Source organism: Triturus cristatus, chromosome 1_2, assembly GCF_964204655.1.
Source record: "Triturus cristatus chromosome 1_2, aTriCri1.1, whole genome shotgun sequence".
NCBI lineage: Eukaryota > Metazoa > Chordata > Amphibia > Caudata > Salamandridae > Triturus > Triturus cristatus.
The window spans coordinates 1,177,049,270-1,177,072,187 of NC_140580.1; the positions used below are offsets into that span (position 1 = coordinate 1,177,049,270).

The 22,918-nt window shown below is 46.0% G+C and overlaps 1 protein-coding gene across 1 annotated transcript; it reads right to left on the reverse strand.

Annotated features, from left to right (window-relative positions):
• Positions 1-2,315: 2,315 nt before the first annotated feature.
• ENDOG (endonuclease G) lies at positions 2,316-22,533 on the reverse strand. The gene is made up of 3 exons (XM_085614053.1): positions 20,955-22,533; positions 13,899-14,008; positions 2,316-3,180 (listed from the first exon to the last, which is right to left on the reverse strand). The coding sequence occupies exons 1-3, from the start codon at positions 21,429-21,431 to the stop codon at positions 2,898-2,900; spliced, it is 870 nt and encodes a 289-aa protein (XP_085470179.1). The 5' UTR covers positions 21,432-22,533; the 3' UTR covers positions 2,316-2,897.
• Between the last annotated feature and the right edge of the window lie 385 nt (positions 22,534-22,918).

Genomic DNA, 22,918 nt, shown 5'->3' on the forward strand with positions numbered 1-22,918 from the left:
TGTTACAGCGCCCGGGGGCAGGACAGGAATGATAGGCTGCAAGTCGCCGGTGCCAATGGCAAGTTTGTGTTCATCGATTTCGGCAGCCATGCATTACAAAAGAAATGCGCGGCTGCCGTTCTCGAACCTGAAGGTGCCTCGCACACCTCTGAAAAGCACAGTGCTTTGAAAATATATATATCAGTTCATGAGCAGCGTTAATGGCATGCCTGCCATTCTTAAAGCAAAACACATACGATAAAGCGCTCCCGCGATGCTTAAGAAACATACAAGCGGTTCCAGGAAATCATATGCCTGTAGTAGGAACCCTGTATCATAACCTACCAGCCGGCCCAGAACACCTGACCTCCACTCTGACATCACCGGGTGCAGCCATCTCCAGCATCCTTTAGCGCCGAGAGTAAGGCAAAAGTGAAAGTGCGCTGAAGCGTTGTACCCACATGGAGGCACGGCAAAGAGGAGTCCAGGCACGAGCACATGCCCTGTCCGGGCAGGCACGCCAAAGGAATACAGGGAGGGAACCAAACAGGCTTCCCTCCCAATAGAAAGCAGGGATTTGGCAAGCGCGCCACTAAAAAGCGTGGGTGGAGCTTCCACCCTCGCTTCGGACGTAAAGCTACGACAATAGATATCGCCAGGAGTGAGCAGCGCATGCGCTGCGTCGCCTAGGCGAGGCCTAAAACACCATAGACATTCATTGAAAAAAAATCAAAGGTTACAGGGATGTTATAGTTAAATTGAATTTGAAAAATCTTAGAAATTCACTGGAAAAAAACAAAGGTTACAGAGACATTATAGTTAGGCTGATATTTGACTCGTAAAAAACCAGAGAAATTTAGCAGTTATAGTTAGGAAAGCTAACTCTAACTTATGCCCCCGCAATGCATTGCTTATGACCTCACATATTACATTACTCACGACATGGTCAGAGTCATTACTTAAGACGTCGCATATGACATCACTGTTAACACCAGCCACACTCACATACCTACTCACAGATTCATAGAGCCACTCACCCATATAGCCATGAATGCAACCACTAACTCATATATACAGCCACGCATGCACCTACTCACTGACCAATCCAGTCATATAGATATAAACACTTACACACCCACTCATACACTCATATAGCGATTCTTATACTCAATCAGTCACCTATACAAAAACTCATATACCTACTCACACACTCATAGTCACTCAGATATCCATTCACTCACCCATAAAGTTTCTCACACATCTACTCACTTACTCATAGATATACTAACACATCCACTCCCTCATCTATACAGTCAGAGACAAGTACATACTCTCCTATACAAACTCCCTCATACTCACCAATACAGCCACTCACACACCCACTCACTCGCCCATACAACTACTCACTCGCCCATACACCCACTTACATGCCCATTCATGCACTCATAAAGTCACTTATGTACTGTCATTAACCCATAGACATTTATGTACCTGCTCAGTTAGCAATTCAGCCACTCATGTACTCTCATTCACCATTTACAGTCACTAACACACCCGCACCTTCACCCATATAGCCACTGATTCACCATTATTGCCACTTACACACCAACTCACTAACCCATAGAGATACTCACACAGCCACTCACTTACTCATACAACCACTGACACACTCACTCACCCACACAAAAACTTGCCCTCACTCACTCATGTATACCTCACTCATGTATACAGTCTCCCACATACCCACTCACTCTTCTATACACCACTTATACACCCCCCACTTGCCCATATAGGAACTCCCACAGCCACTTACCTTAGTTTATATGTTTATCACTCATTAACTTTTAGAAAACACTCACAATCACTAGATGATGTCATCATTGATGTCATTTGAGATGCCATCAGTGATGTCATGAGTAATGTCACTGACATTGTCATGAGTGATGGAATTTGTGAGGTCATAAGCAGTGCATTGCAGGGGCGTAAGTCTAGAATGTCCCTGGAAATTTGTTTTTTTCTGTGAATTTCCAAGGCTTTTTAAATTCTATTTCCTAACTATAACATCCCTGTAACCTTTGCTTTTTTCAGTGAATATATTTATATATCACAGACTTTTATTGCACAGTTTGTGACAGCACACTTTGGAAACCTACACATGCTTTTGCAGCTGGCTTCTTCAGGCTCATGTAGATTCCTCCAGAATGTCTAAGTTCATTGACTGGGTAGAGCTGGAGGCAGCCACACGGTCTCCACGTGGCTCTTATAGAGGACACTGATTAATTTGCACAATAGAGCCTGTGCATTCCTTTGGCTACAGCAGTCAACTATGCACATAGTTAGTTTAAAACAGCATAGAACAATAATTTATTTTTGCGCTTCCTTCCCAAGGTACAATGTGGTGGTGGGTGAAATGTCTGCAAGAGGTACTATGAAAGGACACTCAAATGTTTGCACCAGCTACAAAGCGGCAGCAGCCGAGTTATGGTTTGCTTTTACTTTAGAACTACAGATTTAAATCAGTTTAATTTATCAGATTACATTCTTCATTATCCTATCTGCACAAGGAGTAAATGTGTATTGCTGATTAGGCATAGAAGGGCGTGTCCTGCTCATTCCGTGCGTGCCCTGTAGATGATCTGTGTCCTTGCTCACAATGTTCCTTGCTCTACTCACAGTGTCCTTAGCCCTGCTCACAGTGTCCTTAAACCCTGCTCACAGTGTCCCTTGTCCTGTTCAGTGTCTCTCAGTTCTTCTCACAGTTGTCCCTTATCCTGCTCACACTGTCCCTTGTCCTGTTCAGTGTCTCTCAGTTCTTCTCACAGTTGTCCCTTATCCTGCTCACACTGTCCCTTGTCCTGTTCACAGTGTCTCTCTGTTCTTCTCACCGTGTCCCTTGTCCTGCTCACATAGCTGTCTCCTCAGCGGGCACTGGCCGAGATGGCCCTCAAGCTGTTTGTCCTTTTCATGATATTGGGAACAAAGAGCAGACCGGAGGCTCGTTCTATGCTCTCAATTGGCACCAGGAATCGTTCCAGTGGGATCTTTTCATCCACAGGGCTGTTGGGCATCACATAGGGACGGAGCTCGATTTCCCCACTGGGTTTTTCCAAGAGCACAACTTTGAAGAAGTGTGTGGGGACAGCCACATTGTTCTTACCAATCACTTGGTACTTCACGTACATCTTCCCATCTGCTTCCATCCTGCAGAAAAAAGAAGAATACTGTGGTGAACGTGCAACAAAGAGCAAGAGGAAGACCCAACAAAAAGAAGAGCCCCCAGTGGCAACTAGAACATACAGCAAACAGTCGCTAAGGACTACACACAGGGTGAAGTAGCAACTGGTATCTACAAGACGGGAACACCCTGGGCCTAGGACAGAGAACAGAGAACGCGAAGCACTGGAAGCTACAGCAAGGGAACATAGACTAAGAGAAGAACAGTGAATGTCTGGAACTGCAGCATACAGCAAGGGAACATCCTGGACAAGGGATGTGGATTTATGTTTAAACTGAACTCCAGCATGTGTAAAGGCAATTGGTGACTGTGCCTTACTAACAAGCCAGCTGGCACCCCCCTCCATGTTTACTGTTACTTCATTCTCACTGTAGCTGTACTTATATTTTGAGTGCAAATTCAGACAACTTACTCCTGCACGAGCACAAATAAATCTTTGTCTGACAAGGGAATAAGTATTTCAGCAGACTGCCACTAAGCAGAACTGCTTTTGGACACTGAAAGACAGAACTGACACAATTATGGAACTTTTGTGCAAACTTTGCAGATTTAGGACATTTCATTATAGGGTTGAAGTCCTGGACTTATTACATTAAAACCTTGAGCGGGCAAGTCTGGTTGGGAATCCTGCTCTTCACATGAGTAGTTCAAAGTTCAAAAGTAACATGAGTATAAAGCTTGTGTTTGCCCACAGGGAAGAGAATGTGATACTGGCCATGCAGCTCATTCTGCTCACATAAAAACAATGATCAGTCTACCTTGAACCTATTAGATTGTTTGTCTTTGCCGAGAAGCTGTGTTTGCTGTGCTGTACAGAGTCGCAATGAACAAGCCTGCTGTCTAGCTCAACGTCTGAGACAGTTAAATCAGTCCATCATGAACTTGCCGAAAACTGGGGGGTTAGCACAAATGTTTTGAGCCCATCACACTCGGGGAATCAAGACGAAGCCCACAAGTGAGACTAGAACCAAGGAACACCCTGGGCAAAAGGGAGACAACACAAAGCATCACGCCAGGGGAACTTCAGGCTAATCAATGAGAACAGAGAGCCTTATGCAACTTTAGCCTACGGCAACAGAAAAACGTGGCTAAGGGAAGCAAACAGTGATCACTAGAAACTCTAGTCAGTCTACAAGAGCCCCCCAGCTCTCCCTTCAGTGACTGGAACCGACGGCAAGGAAACACCCAGTTCTACCTAGGCGAAGATACTGCAAACTCTGCAGCCCACCTGATGTCAGCGTATCCATCTGCTAGGGTGCCTCAAAAGTGAGGGGAGCTGTTGTCATGTCTTTTCAGCTAGTCCTGTCACGTATACCACTTTTTACATACATTGTCCCATCCACACGACAATAAAGGTTCTGAACTGGTGACCTTTTACCTAGTAGCTTGCTCCTGTCTCTTCAACAGCAGGCTCTTAGTATTCTGTCATAATCCCTGTACCTGACGTGCATAAACATGTTCCCAGGCACGGCATGATTATTCTGTAAAAGTGTCACCACTTTTTCATCCTTGGCCAACAAGCCTGCTGTGCATGATCGCATTTGTTTGGAAAAACATTTATGATGGTTTTCAAAACATTTATGATTGTTTTCAAAACATATTAATTCTAGAAGAAGCCCTGGAGTGAACACTCTAGTATATAAGACCCCTATTTCCCCCCTGCAAATTAGAAGAGAATTCCTTCCAAGCTGACACAGCGTCCTTCACGCCGAATCTTCAACACGCAGCGGTCTGACATCCCTTGCGGGGTATCGTCCTCGAAGCAGAGACGGGGTCCTTCTTTCTCTACCATCAGGTGAGGGGGATGGTTCTTCCCTGGGGGATTCTTGGTTATATACATATATACCAATATACATGCTACACCTACATATCTAGGTTAGGTACATTTATGCAAATTACATAGGGCGCTTTATAGGATTATGCAAATGCTACTGTATTTATCTGAACTGTACATGTTCATCTTCTTAGCACTATGGTAGAAATCTATCTACTGTTTACTACATGAGTACTGTGATCTCTTTTGAATGCTTCTGTCTCCAGATTGTCGCAGCAAATATGTTTTACATAAGACTAACGCTGGACCAATAAATACTTATTGAAACGTCCTAATCGCCACCCTGTGTATTTTCTGAAAATAAGCAAGAACGAGTGACTAAGCGAAAAGTACTGTACTGTTTATCAAGATCCCTGAGGAATCAGGGTTGTCATGTTCAGTGGTTGCCACAAACTACCTACACCACTGTAAGATACAGGGGGGTGGTAGTGGCACTGTAGAGCTAGCTGTTCTAACACCCGACATATCCTGTGGGAGTGTACGGAAGCAGTTTGGACACCAAGCCCTCAGTTTAGGTCATCCAAAATGCGCAGGTCCTGGGGATTCCTAGGAACTACCCTACACTGTGGCCTAGGCGTGTTCTAGGTCTGTCGGAGATCGTACTGTCCTACATTTTATATTGTTTGGTATGTGTGTGAGGGACTGAATTCTGTTGACAGTGAAATTGAGCCACAACATATGTTCGTGTGAAGAGGGGTAGTTAGTAAGATGAGAGTTCAACCCTTTGCCTCTTGTCTGAGAAGTTTAAAGTGGGCGTGGCAGGAAGAGTGTATGCCGACAGAGCCCCTCTTCACCAAAGAGGGCCCAAGTTCCACCTTAAATACACTCCTGTGCCAGACTGTTGTCATTGTCTGCGAGGAAATAGGGTGTATTAGAGGCTGTGGTCATGCAACTTTACCATGTAATACACTTACCAACCCCTTTAGGTCTAGTAGGTTTCATCTGTGAAACACTCAGCTCAACTTTGGGTAGCTGCTGCCCTGAGCAGCAAGGCTTGCATAAAGGAACAGCACCAAAACAATTGAAGAAGAAATCGGCACGATGCTCAAGAAATCCTCCACCAATTTATAAATATAGACTGTATTTTTATAAGATTTTAGACACTAGAGCAAAATGGATTCACCGGAGGGTTCCGTAGATATAGATTTTACAAGCAATAAAAAATCATCGCTATGGAGTGGATCTGATGCAAGGGATAAAGGATGCTGAAGATGCTCAATGATGCTGTGGATGCCAAGCTGGTGTCAGGGGGACTTGTGCAAGTGGTCCTGATGCAAGGTATGAAGAATGCTGAAGATGCTCAAGGATGCTGTGGATGCTGAGCTGGTGTCAGGGGAATCATGGAAGTGGTCCTGATGCAAGGTATGAAGAATGCTGAAGATGCTCAAGGATGCTGTGGATGCTGAGCTGGTGTCAGGAGGACTTGTGCAAGTGGTCCTGATGCAAGGGATAAAGGATGCTGAAGATGCTCCAAGGATGCTGTGGATGCGACGCAGTTGAGGGGGGGGGGGGGTCTTCTTGCAGGGATTCCTCGGTCCACGAAGATAGTGAGAGAGTTCTGGTTGCAGGGTTGACATTCCACAAAGTCCAGTTGCCAGAGGACTACCAGTCGCGGTCACAGGTCAATCCTTCGTGAATAGATAACTTTCCTTCTGAGGATCCCAGCAACTTTCCAACAGCATTTCCAGATTCAGCGAAGTTGGGTGCAACTCTGTGCGTCGAATCTTAAAGACTTTGGGCTAGCAAATTGCCCCCAGCAGGCTTCTTCAGCTGTTGTGTCCCTGTGCTGTGAACAGGAGGCCAGTCTGCTTGGTGTTCTCTTGGCTTAGGCTGGGCTCTGGAGACAGCTTCTCCCTGAGCAGGACTTGGTAGGCACAATCACCTTCTTTGCTAGCCAGCAGGTGCAGTCCTCATTGGTGCAGCCTCTCTTTGCTGGTCCCTCGATACAGCAGGGCAGTCTGCAACAAGCTACAGTAATTTCGACTTGTGATACAAGTCGGGCTTAATGTAACATGTTGTTTGATACCTTGGAGGGCTCACTTTGGTCGCACCGTTCAGGAGGCAGCACAGCTGAGGGGTCAGCATGTAATCCGGTACTCGCATTTTGGGCAAACAAATCTTCCCACAGTAAAAAGAGTTGTTTTGTGTGCTTTACTGTCAGGACACGCAAAGTACATGTCCTGCCTATATGTTGCACTCTGCCTTTAGGGCTCAGTAGGCCTGCCAGAGAGGTGACTTGCACACTTGTACGGGGAAGCGGTGGCTTTGCCTTTGCCATTCCTCTTAATGGTAAAGTCGGTCTTGCAGTGCACAACTGCTCTACCAATCTGCACTGGGGAACTTGTTATACTTGGGGGACCTGCAAGTGGCACAATTAGAGCTGCAAGCTCTAGGGTACCACTCTAACTTACATGCCCTGGGTACCAAGATACCATTAGCTAGGGACTTACAGGTAAGTTAGCCATTTCCAATCGGGTACAGCCAATTCAACATACACTTTAGAGTCAGGGCACTGAGGTCTGGTTAGCATGACTCACTGCACTCTCAGAGTCCACCCAGCCTAATGGACTTGATTACAGTCTTGGAAGAGCAAAGAGGCTTTAGAAGCCAAACACCATTTAATCAGGAAGTCCCAAAGTTTAAGGGCATGAAATCCATCGTACTCTGGTGCAGCAACATTAATCTGGAACTTTCTAGTTACTATGTGATGTGCCGCACACACATCTCTCACACTGCACCTTATTCGTAATGCATTTGTTCGATCCTCGCACATCTCAAATGTTTCTCTTATCTAGTTTTTAAATATTGTTCTATGTATGATGCATCAGCGCTACATAAAGCTGTTAAACTTTACTGATGGTCCAGTTTACAGTCTAGGCAGGAAATTCCTACTCCACCTGAACAGGTAGAGGGGTTCCACTTTCCAGTGTAGACTTCATCAGCATTTCTTCATCTATACCCTGATTAGGGTTGGTCAACGTAATTCATCTCAGGGTCTCGCCAGGGGATGAGCTGTGGAGGAGAGACGTTGCCAGGAGCTGTTCCTCTGGTTGGTTGGCATCAGTAAGAGGCGGTGACCAGGTCAGGAGACAGGAGTACCCCGGTTTCAAAGCGGCTGCTTGAAAAGGGGTTGAGATTCCCTCCCTCTGTAGCACTCCTCGGAGCAGGAACTCAAGGCTGTGCAGCACCATAAAGATGCCCCTGCTTTGAAGGAAGATTTCTGTGTGTCAGGGTTTGCAACTGGTAGTGTAGGCCCAGTGGACAGAAAGACCATGAAGCCACTTTGTGCAATTTTTAACCATCTCTGGTTTCCCTACAAACCTGAAGCAAACAGATGACAGGAGAAGATTGAACCAATCTGGTTCCGAAGCTCAAAAACGAGCAACCTGAGATGAATACATGCAAAATATTATGCTATGTAGAGATCAGAGCCACAGTATCTGCTTCCACAACACTGTGCAAGCCGATGTAGACAGGTAAGTATAAATATAGTCATACGAAGCTTGAACGTCGCATAAAAGCAGCTGGAGGATGTAGATCTTTCTTCGAGGCATGTAGATGTGGAGTTAAAAATAGCAAATCTATATTTGGCTTCAATATCAATGAATTAAATTCCATTTATTTTACTTTGATATGGAACTCCAACGGAGGTCCACAAAACTGCATCAATAGATTAAAAAAAATACTTTATATACAATACAAAATTCTACAAAAGTACACAAATAGGATTAAAAAAAAAAAAAAAAAACTATATATACAAAACAAATTTCTTCAATATCCAGCCATTAGTTAGTACAACATACAAGATAAGCTAAAAATTCCCTAATAAATGACCAGAAACATTTTTAAATATTGATATATCCTATAGCAAACCATTTCATTTGGTGGAGACAAAACAAATGAACGGGCCTCCTGAGCAGAATGGATATTAAATTTGATAAATGATGATCTTAAAAACATATGCCTGGCTCTTTGTAATTTTGTGCACACAAATAGCACGTGATGAAGATCTAGGATTTGTAAAAAAAACACATTTCACAAATTCTCTCCTATCTTGGTATTTTGTCCCATAAACCAGTAACTTCTCTTACAGGCAACAAGTTAGTTCTCAATAAGAGTATCAGCCTTATAATGTTATGTTATGTTATGTTATGTTATAGGGGTATTTGTTAAGCTCACGGCTGCTCCAAGGAGTGTCCCGGCGCTATCTTGACCCCAGAACAGAGTAGATGAAGGTTCCAGATAATCCCATGAGGAAGGTTCCAAGTTAAATAAAGCTGTGGTCTATTCCCCAAAGCACTCCCACAGACCACCTCATTACAGGACTTGGACTGACTTAAATCAATGTCTCTAACCATGCTAATAGAGGATTCAGACTTTTTTTAAACAGCTTCAGTGCAGACTTCGGCATAGGGAAATCAACATTTAAACGAAGCCCAAATAAATCATTTGCTTGTGCAAAGGACATGAAAAATGTTGATTGGTCTTTCAATTTATCAAAAATGTCCATTCTTAAAGCAGCCCTAAGAGTGCCCTCGTCCCCCCAGCAGAGGGAGCTACCCCACCTCAGGACCGCCGCCATGTATACAATATATGAAGAGACTAGACCAAATTCCAGACGTAGTACCTGTGGAGCAGCCAAGGAATTTAAATGACAGATTTGGCGCAGGATTTGGCCTTCAGCCTTACAAAAGAGAGCCAATGATTCATATCCAGTACTTCAGCAGCGTATATTAATGAAGGGGGAATTTTGAACGTAAATACTGGCAGAACATGACTAAAGTGGCGTCTCCCACAAGATTTACAAAATCTGTTTAAAGCTCCAGCCTGGAGACGGCCTTACTAACACAAAGTTTAATGTTCTCTAAATGTCGCCCAGTTTTAGAAAAAACCTTCCCCAAGTATAAGTACAAATCAACCAATTCCAGTTCTTCGAACCCCAACGTCCACTTATACCCTCTCTTTATTCTAAGCCCTTTCTTGCGAACAACCAACATTTAGCTTTTAGCAATATTAATTTTCAGAAAGAGGTCTTCTGCGTATTTAATTAGGGCATCCCGACGACGTTGCAGACGAATGGGCGTTAGATCACAAATTGCCACGTCGTCTGCGTATAATAAATACTTAACGGACATTGTACCAATTCTGGGGGCATCCCCCCTCACTGAGTTCAAAACGGCGGGGAGATCAGATATATACAAAGAAAACAAAAGAGGGGCCAGCAGGCAGCCCTGCTTAAGCCCATTATATGTTTTGATCTTACATGATAACCCCAGCGAACCTCCCATCAGAACTTGGCACCAAGTGTCTGTGTGTAATTCTATTATAAGACCCAGAAGGTGTTGTGGTATACCGAGATGGGAGAGCTTTCTCCACAGCGTTTGGTGATCCACTTTGTCAAACGCCGTGGAGAAATCAATAAATGCCGTATAAACTGGCATACTTCGTGCAAAAACATTATTTCTCTGCAATGGTCTGTACGACCGCGATATTGTCCAGGGTGCCATGGTTCTTTCTAAACCAGCTTGTTCTGGTGGTAATATATGCTGGTCATGGGCCCATTGCTGCCGATGGCATAGTATACTTTTGGCAGCATCCAACAGTGTAATCTGTCTGAAGCTAGTTGGTGAAGTTTTCGGGCCCTTTTTATACAAAGGGACTATAATACTCCCCTTCCAAGAGGGGGGAATATTACTCGTTCGAAAACAGGAATCAAACAGTGGCGCTAAAAGGGCTCCCCATGCAGCGGACTCCTATATTTGCCTTCACGATATTGTGGTTGTCAATATTTTGTCTATGAAGTGTTTGAAGCAGAATATTGTGTAGCTCGATATACTGATCCACAACCACCACTGCTCCTCCAGCAGAATCCACTGCCGGACATGCTCCAAGTCAATCCATCAGCCTCAGCGGCGGCCACTCCATTAGGGCGGAGGAGCGCCGCCCCCCCTGCCACCACCAGTACATAAAACGATAATACAACAGGTTTTAAACATGTTTTATTATCATTTCATTTGAATCCCCTGGACCCGCCCCCAGGACTTTGATGAGTCTTGGGGGGCGGGTCCAGGGGGTGACTGCTGGTGTGCGAGTAGTGGGCCCTCTCTTCACTGCACATGAGGTACCCCTCATGCATAGTGAAGCTCTTGCCAGTCTCAGCTGCGTTGCTAGAGCTGGAGAGAGCAGGGACAGGCTCCCAGTTTGCCTGGAAGCGCAAGTTGCTGCAGCTCAGGCCAATCCTTAAGCTGCTCTCATGCATAAGCAGCTTCAGGATTGGCCACAGGGCAAGCTGGGAGCCTGTGCCCAGAGCCAGAAGCAGGAAGATCCGATGCGCGGGAGACAGCAGCGGTGGCAGCATTAGGGTAAGTTTTTTTTTTTTTCCCAAACCCTCCCCTTCTCCGGTACACCTCCCTCCATTTTAGCAGGGGACAGGCCGCTACTGATCAGCCTAGTGGGACAGAACAGTAATTATTTCATTGATTTTGGGAGTTGTATAGTGCACCAGTTCCTTCAGAGTGCTTGACTGTGCAGTAGAGCCGATAGGAACCGAATTAAAGCGCGATGCCTGGTTAGAATATTATTATTGTTATTGACTTGTAGGGTGCATGGCCACCAAGAGAAGGCGTTCCAGCGTTAGCCTTTGGAGAGGACAATGGAGATGAGGGGGATTATTTTCCCCAATACTGTGATGATAATTTGCACATGGACTTGAGCAGGCAGTGGTTTGTACACTTCCCCAGACACTGGGCTGTGTTCTCCTTCTGGACCATCAACAGAAGAAAGTGCCTCTTTGGCTGTGCTAATAAGAACCGTGGCAGAGGTACGGGATTTACAACTAACAACTATGGAAATTAAAACTAACCTGCTGACAGAGGTTTTTCAACATTGCCAAACTTCATCCAAACCCTTACTTCCATTTAGTGAAGCCCTGACGGACACCCTTATGGGCACCTGGTCTAAGCCTTGTTCTTATCCACCAGTGAACAGAAAGGTTGTCAGAAGCCACGGGCAGTTGCCAGGCACCCTGACTTCTTGACGCAGCACCCTACACCAGAACGCTTTGTGGTTCAGGCTTCCATCAATATGGTGAATATTTCCCGGCACTTCTCCAGCGAGAGTCAAAACAAATCTAAGCATTACAGAAGTGGGGGGGGTTACTCTGCCATTGTAGCCCTCCAGTCAATCAATGCCAACTTTGTGCTGGGAGCTATACCCATGCTTTATGGGACATTGATGGCGAACTCTGCCAGCATTCCCCGAGGACTTTCGGGCCAACCTGGCTCAAAACATCCAGGATGGCTACGATGCTGCAAAATATATTATCAGTTCTGGACTGAACACTACATGGATGAATTGATGAAGGATCTGAAATGGATGCAGAGCAGGAAATCCTCAAGATCAGGCGGGTGGGCAGCTGCATTCTAGACCATCTGCAGATGCTTAATTCAATGCGCAGGGAGACCCGGATAAACCATATTGGCATAGTCCAGTATTGCTGTAAATAACGCATGCACCACTCTCTTCCGAGACTCACAAGGGAAAAAGGAAAAAAAAAGATTCAAAGACTGGAACAAAGCAAAACAAGTATCCATCACTAAAGAAATCTGGGACTGGGAAGGAAGCTTTTTACCAATTTTCCGCCCAGATTCTTAGATGCTGTGGCAGGCGGAGGTGGGGGAGGCGGAGCAGCAGGCCAACAACTCTCACACTGTTTTTCTTGGAAGGATCCGAAGCAGCAAGATTTTGGTCTTACTACATTTGAGGTTCTTTGCCGCATCCAGTCCAGTACATTAACTAAACATGCTTTGATGGATTCCTGAACCGCCACCAGCCCATTCTCAATCGACTGGATCAGTTGTGTGTCGTCAGCATATGAGATGACCTTGATACCAAAGGACTCAAGCAAGGAAATCAAAGGAGCCATGTGGATATTAAGTAAAGTGGGGCTCAGAGAAGAGTTTAGTGATTGGGTTCCCAAAGAGAGTGATGCCCTCCAAACTGCTTGCTCACTCTTGTCCAAAAAGGAAAGAATCCAACTTGGTGCCTGACCACCAACAGCAATACCAAAGAAACATTGCAATGGTGGTGAGCGATACAGAATCGAACGCAGCAGATAGTTCTATTTTCAGGGAGGCTTTACTCCCTTGGTCCAGTGTCATTTTGATGGACTCAAGACACTTCCAATAAAGCCGCCTCTGTGCTGCGACGGCAGCAGATTCCTGATAGACTGGGGTGTAGTAGTATATACTGTTCCAGGCAGTTCAAAGCGGCCCATTGATCAACGTCTCCAGCACCGTGCTAACCGCAGACAAGCGATGGGTCTAGAGTTAGATAGTATTGCGGGATTTGACAACTTTGCAAGTAGCCTGGCACCTTTAAAATGAACCCATTCATTCGCACAGGCAATTCCCTAGCACTGTGGGTACTCCTGGTGTTAGCCTCATTGCGTGCATGCTCTGCTCTTGGCGATACCTTGCTCCTGTGCGTACCCTGGTCCTGAGGATAGCTTGGTGTTCGTTTAGTGTGGCCTGGCCCTGTGGTTCACCATGTCCTGTATAAAGCCTGGTCCTCAAGGGAGCTTGATTTTGTGAATAGTGATCCTGTGGGTGGCTGTGGATCCTGGTGTATGGGCGCTCTGTTGAGTTACCCTGGTCCTAAGGATACCCTGCTTTGGTACATACAGTGGCCTCTTAGGGCTCCCTTGAGCCAGCAGATATGGTGGTCATGTGGCTACCATGGTCCTATGAATAGAACAGACCGGTGGATGGACCTGCTCTTTACCCCTTGCTTCACGGTTACCCTGGCCCTCACAGTGCCTGGCCCTGGAGGAGTTGGTGACGTTGTCCTTACCTGGGTAGAAAGAGGGGTCCAGTGCAGACGTACACACTCTTATTGTGCCTGGCAAGGCTCCGGCAGGACTTCTCCAGGTTATTCCAGGCGTTCTGGTTCATGTGAGGGTCCTGCAGATAGGAGAATTATGACAATGAGACTTATAAACCTGACAAAAGCAGCTCATGACAGCCCAGCCCACCCTGCCCCCATTTTCCTTTAAGTACGGCCCACCCTGTCCCGGCCTGCTCAGCAGTTAGTTCAGTCTGTGTGCTTTCACCTTGATCACTCCCTTGTCCCGCTTTATGTTTGAGCTACTTGCAGTATTCACGCCAGATGCTCTGGAGTTGTAAGGAGGAGTATTGGTGCACCCTCTGGAAGCATTGGATTTGCTCCCGAGGCAGTAAGAGTGAGAAGAATGTTCCATGCAAGGTGGCCTGCGCTGTACTTCAGACTTTACACAGCGCTCCATTGCCGTGTTCAGGCCACAAAGCACTTTGGTGGTGATCAGGTAGCTGGAAGCCCTTCCAAATGACATGGATGGAAGAGTGTGGCCTTTGGTTTAGAGATGTTCTTCAAACAGGACACACCGACCACATAGCTATACCAAAACAAGAAGCAGTCGGGAGTAGGGCATGAACGGTTGCAGACCTGCACACAGTTAGATAGTTTTCTTAGGCGTGCTCGTCTGAAAGAATTCTGTGATTGGAAGTAGCCAGCGCTCTCTGAAAATTGAAGTAGTAGTCAATGATTCTTGCAAGAACGCTGCATGTACTGTAGCTTGTGTACCTGTGTGATAAAAGCTTGCAGTCCTACTGCACAGGCTGTATTTGTCCTTGTACGGTCAAGCTTGCACCCTTCTGCCTGTGCTACATCTGTGGGCGTATGTGAGTGTAGCATGCATTTGACTCGTGGGATACCTGTTATATTCTGTGTGTGCACTGCTGATGCCCAGTATAACTCACTGAAGCGCGGGAGAACTTTTTCACTATACAAATTCAAAATAGATCTGAATTACCAATTCGTGATTCACCTTGAATTGTATTTCCTCTGGAAAGTGGACATGAGGCCTGCAATACGGCAGGACCAATTATTCATCCATCGTCCATCCCGAGACCATCATATCTGTACGCACAGAATCTGTCACTGGTGGTCCCAAGATTGTACTTACTGCAACTTCTTCCTTTTCAGGGATCAGGTGCATCACTGAACAGGTATGTGTAGGGCACTAGTATGGGAACCACACTTGCCCCACACTGTGGCAAATCTCGATGGGAAATCTTTTAAAACGACATTTAGCTACAATTGCGTGAATAGTGTCTTTTTCACCTGGGAGGGTTCAAAAAAAAATCTGTGAATTCATCTACTGGTCGCATTCATGTGGTCTCAGCCTTAAATTTACTGTCAATTCCCCCAAGATAGCGAGTGATTGAGGGGGAATGCTGGCAGTCAAATTAAGCAACAAAAAGCCCCAAAACACTGTCAGGTCAATTATAAGACTGAGTCAGACCCCCCCATGATCCTACAAAAGGATTATGATATAAAATATGCAATAATAGTGGCACTTAATCATAGCCCATTACATATGTGGGAAAACACCACTTTATGTTGGAAGTTAAGTAATTCTCTCGAAAAATGCCATCACCATGTTGTCCAAGAACTCTATTTGAACCCAAAAGGGGATGCAGCATACATGATTGTGGCATCTTATTTCTGTAAAAGTTATGTGAATATTCGATTCTAAAACATTGATTGGTTTGATATAAAACACAGATTACTATATATGTATACATACACACGCATCTTATTCCACTTTAGTTTCATTCTAGATAAACTAGGAAAGTGCCTACTCTTTCAAGAAAGAAACAAAATCCATGTTATATCACCGAACATTCTGAAGAAGCATCAACGTACTTGATGAATGTGAGCCGAAACACTAATGTCCTCTCAAGGCAGCTCTTGCAGGCATTGTGCACTTAAACTTACCAAGAAATACAGTGAACCTAATGCGGTAACTTCTTAAATGTCAAGGAGCAGATGTGGAACGATAGTAAGATATACATATGGTTTTACTTCTAGCCTATTTAGAGTTTCTAGCAAATTTGAATAATTTTATGAAAAGGGAATATACTGTGTCAAATAATCCAGTTTGAACTGGCACTATGTAATCTCTAATTAATCCCGACACCGACTCGCTAATGAGGTTCTCGTGAGAATCAAGCTAGGTTGACTAGATCTGCAAGTTGAAGAAAACCCAGAATAGTGCACATTGTGCGTGTTTTAGTAAGACAACCTGTACAACGCGTTCATACCCATGTAACTATTATTCAGGAGAGACCCACTGTTCAGAAACTATGGCTCATTTTCTTAGGTCTTCATGACAACTGGGTCATGTTCTTCTATCAGGACTGAAAAGCAATTCTGTGCTTCAACATCCCAGCTGTCTCTCCGGTACCAGTTCTTACCTTTACCCCTTTTCAACCCTTTGACTGTACCAGCCATTCCCTGCTGTTTACACTGATTTCTGTATCTTTAAGTGACCTACAGACATAATGAGACAACTGTGCTTAAATGTATATTATGAACGTTCTGTCCCACTTCCTTGCCTCACTGCGCTGATGCCAGACACCTTTTGTGGTTTCATGTACCGTACCATCAAAAATGTTTTCTTCCTCCAGAAGTAATGACGTTTGATTGAATTATGAGATGGAAAGATTGTGCGGTGAGGTAAAAATGCTCATATGTTGTGTGATGCAATCGTGGTGTTTCAATCTTAATAAAGGTGTGGGGCATAATAAAAAAACATGATTAATTCTATCCATGTAAGGTAACCTCATCTGCACGGTACTTCCTTACCCAGCCATCTCTCAACTGTTTGCCCAGGAAAGAAGGCAGTTTGATGACACTTTCTTCACAATGATCTTTCAAGGGAAAGAATAACTCAACGGTCCTATTTCACATCCGGGTGCACTTTGCACATCCTGGACCTCACGAATACATATGGTATATCCTAAGAAATCAATAACTATCTGTGTTCATTGCAAATTGCATCAAAGCAGGCATTGGAAATACATCCTCGAGAACCGAGTAACTTGTTATCATCCCTGCAAATCACATCCACAGAGATCTTACAAATACTTGCTTGACAAAGGAGGAAGAACTATGTTAGCAACCCACATATTTGGGGGGGGGGCTTAATAATCTAGAACATCACAACTACATTATTCCCTTAAAACTGAGTTAAACCTGTATGTCCTTTGTGAGTTTTATCTGGCAGCCACATAGATATTTTTCCTAAAACCTCAGTAATGCTCTGTGTTTTCCTTGTAAACTGTGCCTGGTAGGACCTTACTGACCTCCTCAGCTGTGTTAACTCTTATAGAGTTACAAATGGCATCCTGCGAAAAACCCACATAAATCAAATCTTGAAAACACAATCCCCTATCCTGGTGTCTGTGTAAATCATTAGGTTTCTTGTACATCATACTCAAGTAGGACTTACAAATCTTCTTAGAAACAGGCTAGCTTCTGGTGTTCCCTGTAAATCTCATTCTGTTGCACTACCTGCATTTCTACAGCATCCTCGACCATTGGTACCTCTCTCCGGCCACCTCCTTTCAAGTGGAGTTGACAGCACCTTTCTACTATGTGTCTTTGGGGCGGAGGTGTGCAGAGGCGGGTGCCAGGAGGGATGACCAGCATGCTGTGTTTGATAATGCTGGGCCATAAATGTTATTAGAAAGGGCGAAACGTACAGCTAGGGCTTACTATGGTGGTCATGTATTTCATATCCGAAGAATGTTGGGCATCTATGCTGAAACTTGATTATTGTTTTAAACACAGACCATCGAAAATAAAAAAAAATCCAAAAGAAATTAAAAACTCTTAGACACATTTTAATAATCTCCGTGTGGACAACGTAACTATTCTTTCAGAGGAACAGAATAATTCTGTAACTGCTTTTTACATTGCATCTAGGTGAACCTAACAAATACTTTCTTGCAATGTAGCTGGGACATCCTTATGACAGGTTGAGTGGCAATTTGTAACTGGCATGACTACCTAAAAGGTGCCTTGGCGCTGGAACGAAAGAAACACAGCGGCTCTAAAAACACAAGAATAGCCAGGTTTTTAGAGCCTTACAAAATTAGATGAGCCAAATATGAGAGCGATGGTTCTCCTGGGGGGAGTTCAACAGCTTGGTGGCAAGAAGAGAAAATACCCATCATCCGGATCTCAAACGTAAATACATTGGTACAGAATGATGTGTGGACAAAAACTTTAATGTGCCAGGATGTTGTGAGCCAATGATCTTCTGACAGAGTCACTGTTGATGTTAGACCTCAAAGACCAAACACAGAGATTTAGGAGAGCCCATTAGACCAGCAGGCAGCCAACGTAACAACTCTTGCGCCTCAGAGGCGGAGACTCTGATAGGCAAATAAAAAGTGAGGCAAGCGGTTGAGTTCTGTATGCGTTGACGGCAACGAAATACGGAGACAAGGAAGCCATGGAAAAGAGAATTAGGATTATCAAGGTGTTTGGTATGGTAATGTCCCTGCAGGATGTACAGCTGTGTCCCTTAACCTGCAGGCCCAGACTGCATACCTATGATCATGGATTTTTGCTTTATGGTCATGCCGCACTTTAAACCTGTGTGTGCACTTAGCTAGGTCTGGTCTTTGGACCATGATACGTTCTGGACCTAATCCTGAAACGAGAGAGGCACACCAAGATCACCTTCAAAGTGATCAGGGCTACCGTCCCAGTGGCGGGTTTCACGAGTGAGGTGCAGTGGTGGTAGCGTACTGCGCTAGTAAATTAAATTGGGACAAGCTTTCAGCTGTGAGACATGAATGCATGTTTACAAGACCCTTCCTCTAAAGTTTGCTGCTTGTGATGATCCCGGAATCCTGAACACAACATCCTGTGCATTGTACGTGTGTGCTAAACGGGATAGTGTGCGGTTCACAAGTGATATAGGCCAGTCAGTGCTAGTGCTAATAGAAACCTGTGGGGCATGGGGGGTTCTGGGAGCATGAGCTGCATCCATAGACCTACCTCAAACTCTGAACGTGGAAAGAGGGAACCCAGGGGGGGCACTAAAGACAGGTAGAGGCCCAGACAGCAGAGGCCGCTAGTGCACAAAGACTTGCACCCTTGAACAGGTTATACGTTTATTATTGAGTATGTACTGTAATTTTCTGCTTTCTGTGTAATCAAAGTTCTTGTCTTTTCAACAAAGAGCAGCACTGACTGGACATTGAGCCTGTTGTGCTGCTGGGGGGATGATATTGATTATGGAGCCTGAGAAACCCTCACACTAACCTCCTGAGAAGCCTGTGACTGCGCAACATTGCTACTACTGAGAGTCAAGTACTGAAAGGGTTCTATTTGGCCCACTTTGCCGAGCCATAGTAGGGTACGACTTGGGACAACATTGGAACAAGGCCTACAGTCAGGACTCACATGGGAGTCCTCTATGGGAGTGAAAAAGGTCAAACAGAAGGTAAAGTGAGGGATACCATCTGGACAACACCTAGAAGGGGAGTCAATTGGCCCCAACCGTGAAGTCTAGGGTACTCGCAATATGGTGAGGGAGGAAGCACTCAGTTTGAGGTCCTCTGTGGTGTGAGACCTACCCGCGTCTGTCCGTCACCGGTGTAGGGGACGGAACCTTCATTACACACACCAACCTCTTAAGAGTAGATGAGGATCCCCTGGTCCTAAAGAAATGCCAAGATCCAACTGGACGATTTAGAGCATGAAACATGTCGACCACCTTCCCCCCACACACATCACCCTGAGCTCAAGCGTGTATAATTTCCCCTCTTCAGACGTGACTCTTTAGTCGGTTGTTTTCATTCATAGCATAGGAACCCAGAGAATAAAACTGTTTTTTGGGAGTCCCATAGCTATTTTTAACCACACTTTCCTCCTCCCATCGCTACTCACTACACATATGCCCCACCACCACCTTTCAGCTTCATGTGGGTAAACAGAGAAGGTCTCCGGCAAAGAGCCCCCTGGCGGGGCCCGTTGGGCATTGCAGAGCCGGCACAACGAGGAGCTGCCCAAAGATGAAGCTTGACACCCTTTGGGGTGTGTGAGGGTGCTTGCTCCTAATTGGGGGTACTCCCCCTTCACCTTTTCTTTTCCTTACGAACACCTAGTATCTTCAACTCGATCCCCCCTCCTCCCTTTCCTCTCTCCTCCTTAGGAACTGCATACTCTTGCTTTTGTCATAGCAACCTGGGGCCTGTATGCTGGACCTACCAAGCCTCTGTCCCTCCTATGGAAGACTAGTAGCCCATGCGGCCACCTGGCCTCTTAAACAGGGTCTGACACAAGGCGTCTGTGGAAAGTTGTCTGAATTTCTAGTCGTCAAGATTAAAAGGTAAGTAGAGGAGAATGCTGTTCGTTAAGCATTAAAGTAAGTATGAGGATGTCAGTTTATTAACCTGAGTACACAAAACTGGGGGTCTGCAAAGAGGACTCTGGTGGGAGGTCATTCTAGTTGGGTGAGCAGAAATGATCTGACAGTACATGAGAAAAATAAAGGCCAGAAATTAATTAGATCTTGGTCTTGTCCATCTTGAGGGAATTCTTACTAATCCAGTCCCCCATGCAATTCATGAAATTCGACAACGACTGCTGGTAATTTTCATCCAAAAAATGAGAATATGGGTGTTGTCCGAAAGCAGATAAGAAGAGCCATCCAACATACATATATGTTATAGAGTGTGGGGCTTAGGGAGAACCCCTGTGGGACTCAAACCCTGTGTACACTGCAAAAATAACCTGGAAGTTAAATTCAGTGTAGATCTTATATTTCCATCCTGTATTATTTGGTTAATACTGTGGAGAAACTACACCGCAAACTACAGCCTTTCCCTAAAGAAAAATGCTCTTTCCAACTCCTCATCGATGAGTAGAAAAAAAGGTCTGGTAGAGCTACTTCAGTACTCATTAAATGCAAGCTATGCATGGCTCCTGGAAGAACTGAGACTAGTCAGAAACTGTACTCAGCGTCACCTCAACACTGCAAGCAGGACTAAGGGTATCTGCGACCAATACCTGTGGTGCAACATTGCTCAAGTAGAATGTCTCATCCATAGCCTTCTGGCTGCACTTGTGGTTACCAGCGGCTGCCAAGTGCCCCCGGTCCAAGCCGCTACCCTTGAAGTCAGCATTGGTGGCCCGGTGGTAGATGTGTATGGTATTGTCCTCCTGGAATTCACAAGCCTTGCGGGTGGAAGAACCTTGTAGCCGCTCTGTGTCCAGCCTCTCGATGACCCATGCAGCGCCTCGGAGCCGAGGGTCGTATGCCAGTGCGTAACCCTCACGACTTCGCACTTGGGAAAGGCCTCCAGGGAAGCCATACTTCATTAGGCTAGCCCCAGGGACCAGCTCAGTGGCAGCCTGAACAGTGAAGAGTCTTGGCTCAGGGTTAGCCCACTGCTGCCAGCTCACAGCTCCAGCTCCCAGGCCTGTCCCAACGGCTACTGATACAGCCGAGAGCAGCAACGCCCTGCCACCTCGGAGCCCATGCATCTCTGTGGCCTTCAGAGATCCAAAAGTAGAGAATTCAGAGTCCCTGAAACATAAAGCCTACACTGCACCTAAAGCCCACCCCACAATGCGAGGCTTGTGACCCCAATCCTGCAGCACTACACCTAGAACAAACAGCAATACTGTCAGCATGCACCCAAAACTCAGCTCTACACCACCTAAAAATCACTGCACTGAACTGAAAAAACTACAACCTATATTCAACCTGTCTACACCTAGACACCCCTGCAAACTGCAGAATTATCAGCATGAACCCAGAGCACTGCTCTGCACCACCTAAAAATCACTGCACTGAACTGCAAAAAGTACACCCTATATCCAACCTGTCTACACCTAGACACCCCTGCAAACTGCAGAATTATCAGCATGAACCCAGAGCACTGCTCTGCACCACCTAAAAATCACTGCACTGAACTGCAAAAAGTACACCCTGTACCCAGCCGGGCTAGACCTAGAAACCACTGCGAACTGCAGAATTATCAGCATGAACCCAGAGCTCAGCTCTACAACACCTAAACCAACTGTAATCTACAGCTCTACCCCACCCAAAAATCACTGCACTGAACTGCAAAAAGTACACCCTGTACCCAACCCTAGAAAGCACAGCAGAATTATCCGCATGTGTGACCCAGTTTTGGCACTGGCTGATATACCCTGGGCCTAGCTGCGCGCGCTTCCAATCCCAGCTCCGCTGCAAGGCGTGTGACCCTGGGCGCAGCAATGTCAGCTGCTGCAGGGACACAGAGGGCGGGCTGGGCGCCACCTGGGAGCAGAGCCTCCTGTGTCTTCTGGAGCCACGGGCAGTCTGAAAGGAGCGAGTGGCAATAAAGGCCGATTATTGGGCCTCTTATCCCGTCTCCTCACCACTCGCCACGCACTGCCCACCTGCCCTCGTAAGGCGAACACTAGTGAATGTTTGCTAAAGGTGGTGAGCATTTAAACTACAGGTCCCAGCATGCACAGCGGTATTGGCGTTAATACGCCTGGGCCGAGAAACGGCGCCACGTTTGACAGCCCCAGCGTTGAGAGGCACCCCCGCAAAGTTCCCCGGGGAGGGGGCGCAATGCTCTGACGGTAACAAAGTGGGAGGGAAGGCTTAGGCGAGAAAGAGAGGTCGGCTCCAGGACCGACTTCCATTCCCGATCCAAGATGGCCGCCACCTGACCTCTCCGGAGAGGTCGCTGCGCGGTGAGTCCTACCTCTATCTCTACTGTCACAGCGGGCCAGCGCTCCCAAAAGTTCCCATGAGCGAAATAACTGCGCATGCGTGGAGGGACGTTGGCGGCTACGTTGTCCCTTGGGCGGGGGAGTTTAGTAGGGGGCGGAGCATTATGTGGTTCTGTGCAGAGGGTCAACCAGGGGCGGGGCCCGGGCCCTGCAGCGCAGAGCCCCAGCCCTTCAGTGGGGCCCCCCCCAGTGCTTTAAATGGGGGCAAAATAGTGCAGGTACTCATTTAAATGTGCCGAGTG

What these genes read in the sequence shown, in the direction of transcription:
- ENDOG (XM_085614053.1), bottom strand. Translation starts at nt 21,431, where the DNA reads ATGCATGGGCTCCGAGGTGGCAGGGCGTTGCTGCTCTCGGCTGTATCA. An exon ending in TGAGCAATGTTGCACCACAG is followed by an intron (nt 14,009 to 20,954) that starts GTATTGGTCGCA and finishes TCCTATCTGCAG; the next exon opens with GACCCTCACATGAACCAGAA. An exon ending in GGACCCCTCTTTCTACCCAG is followed by an intron (nt 3,181 to 13,898) that starts GTAAGGACAACG and finishes TTTTTTCTGCAG; the next exon opens with GATGGAAGCAGATGGGAAGA.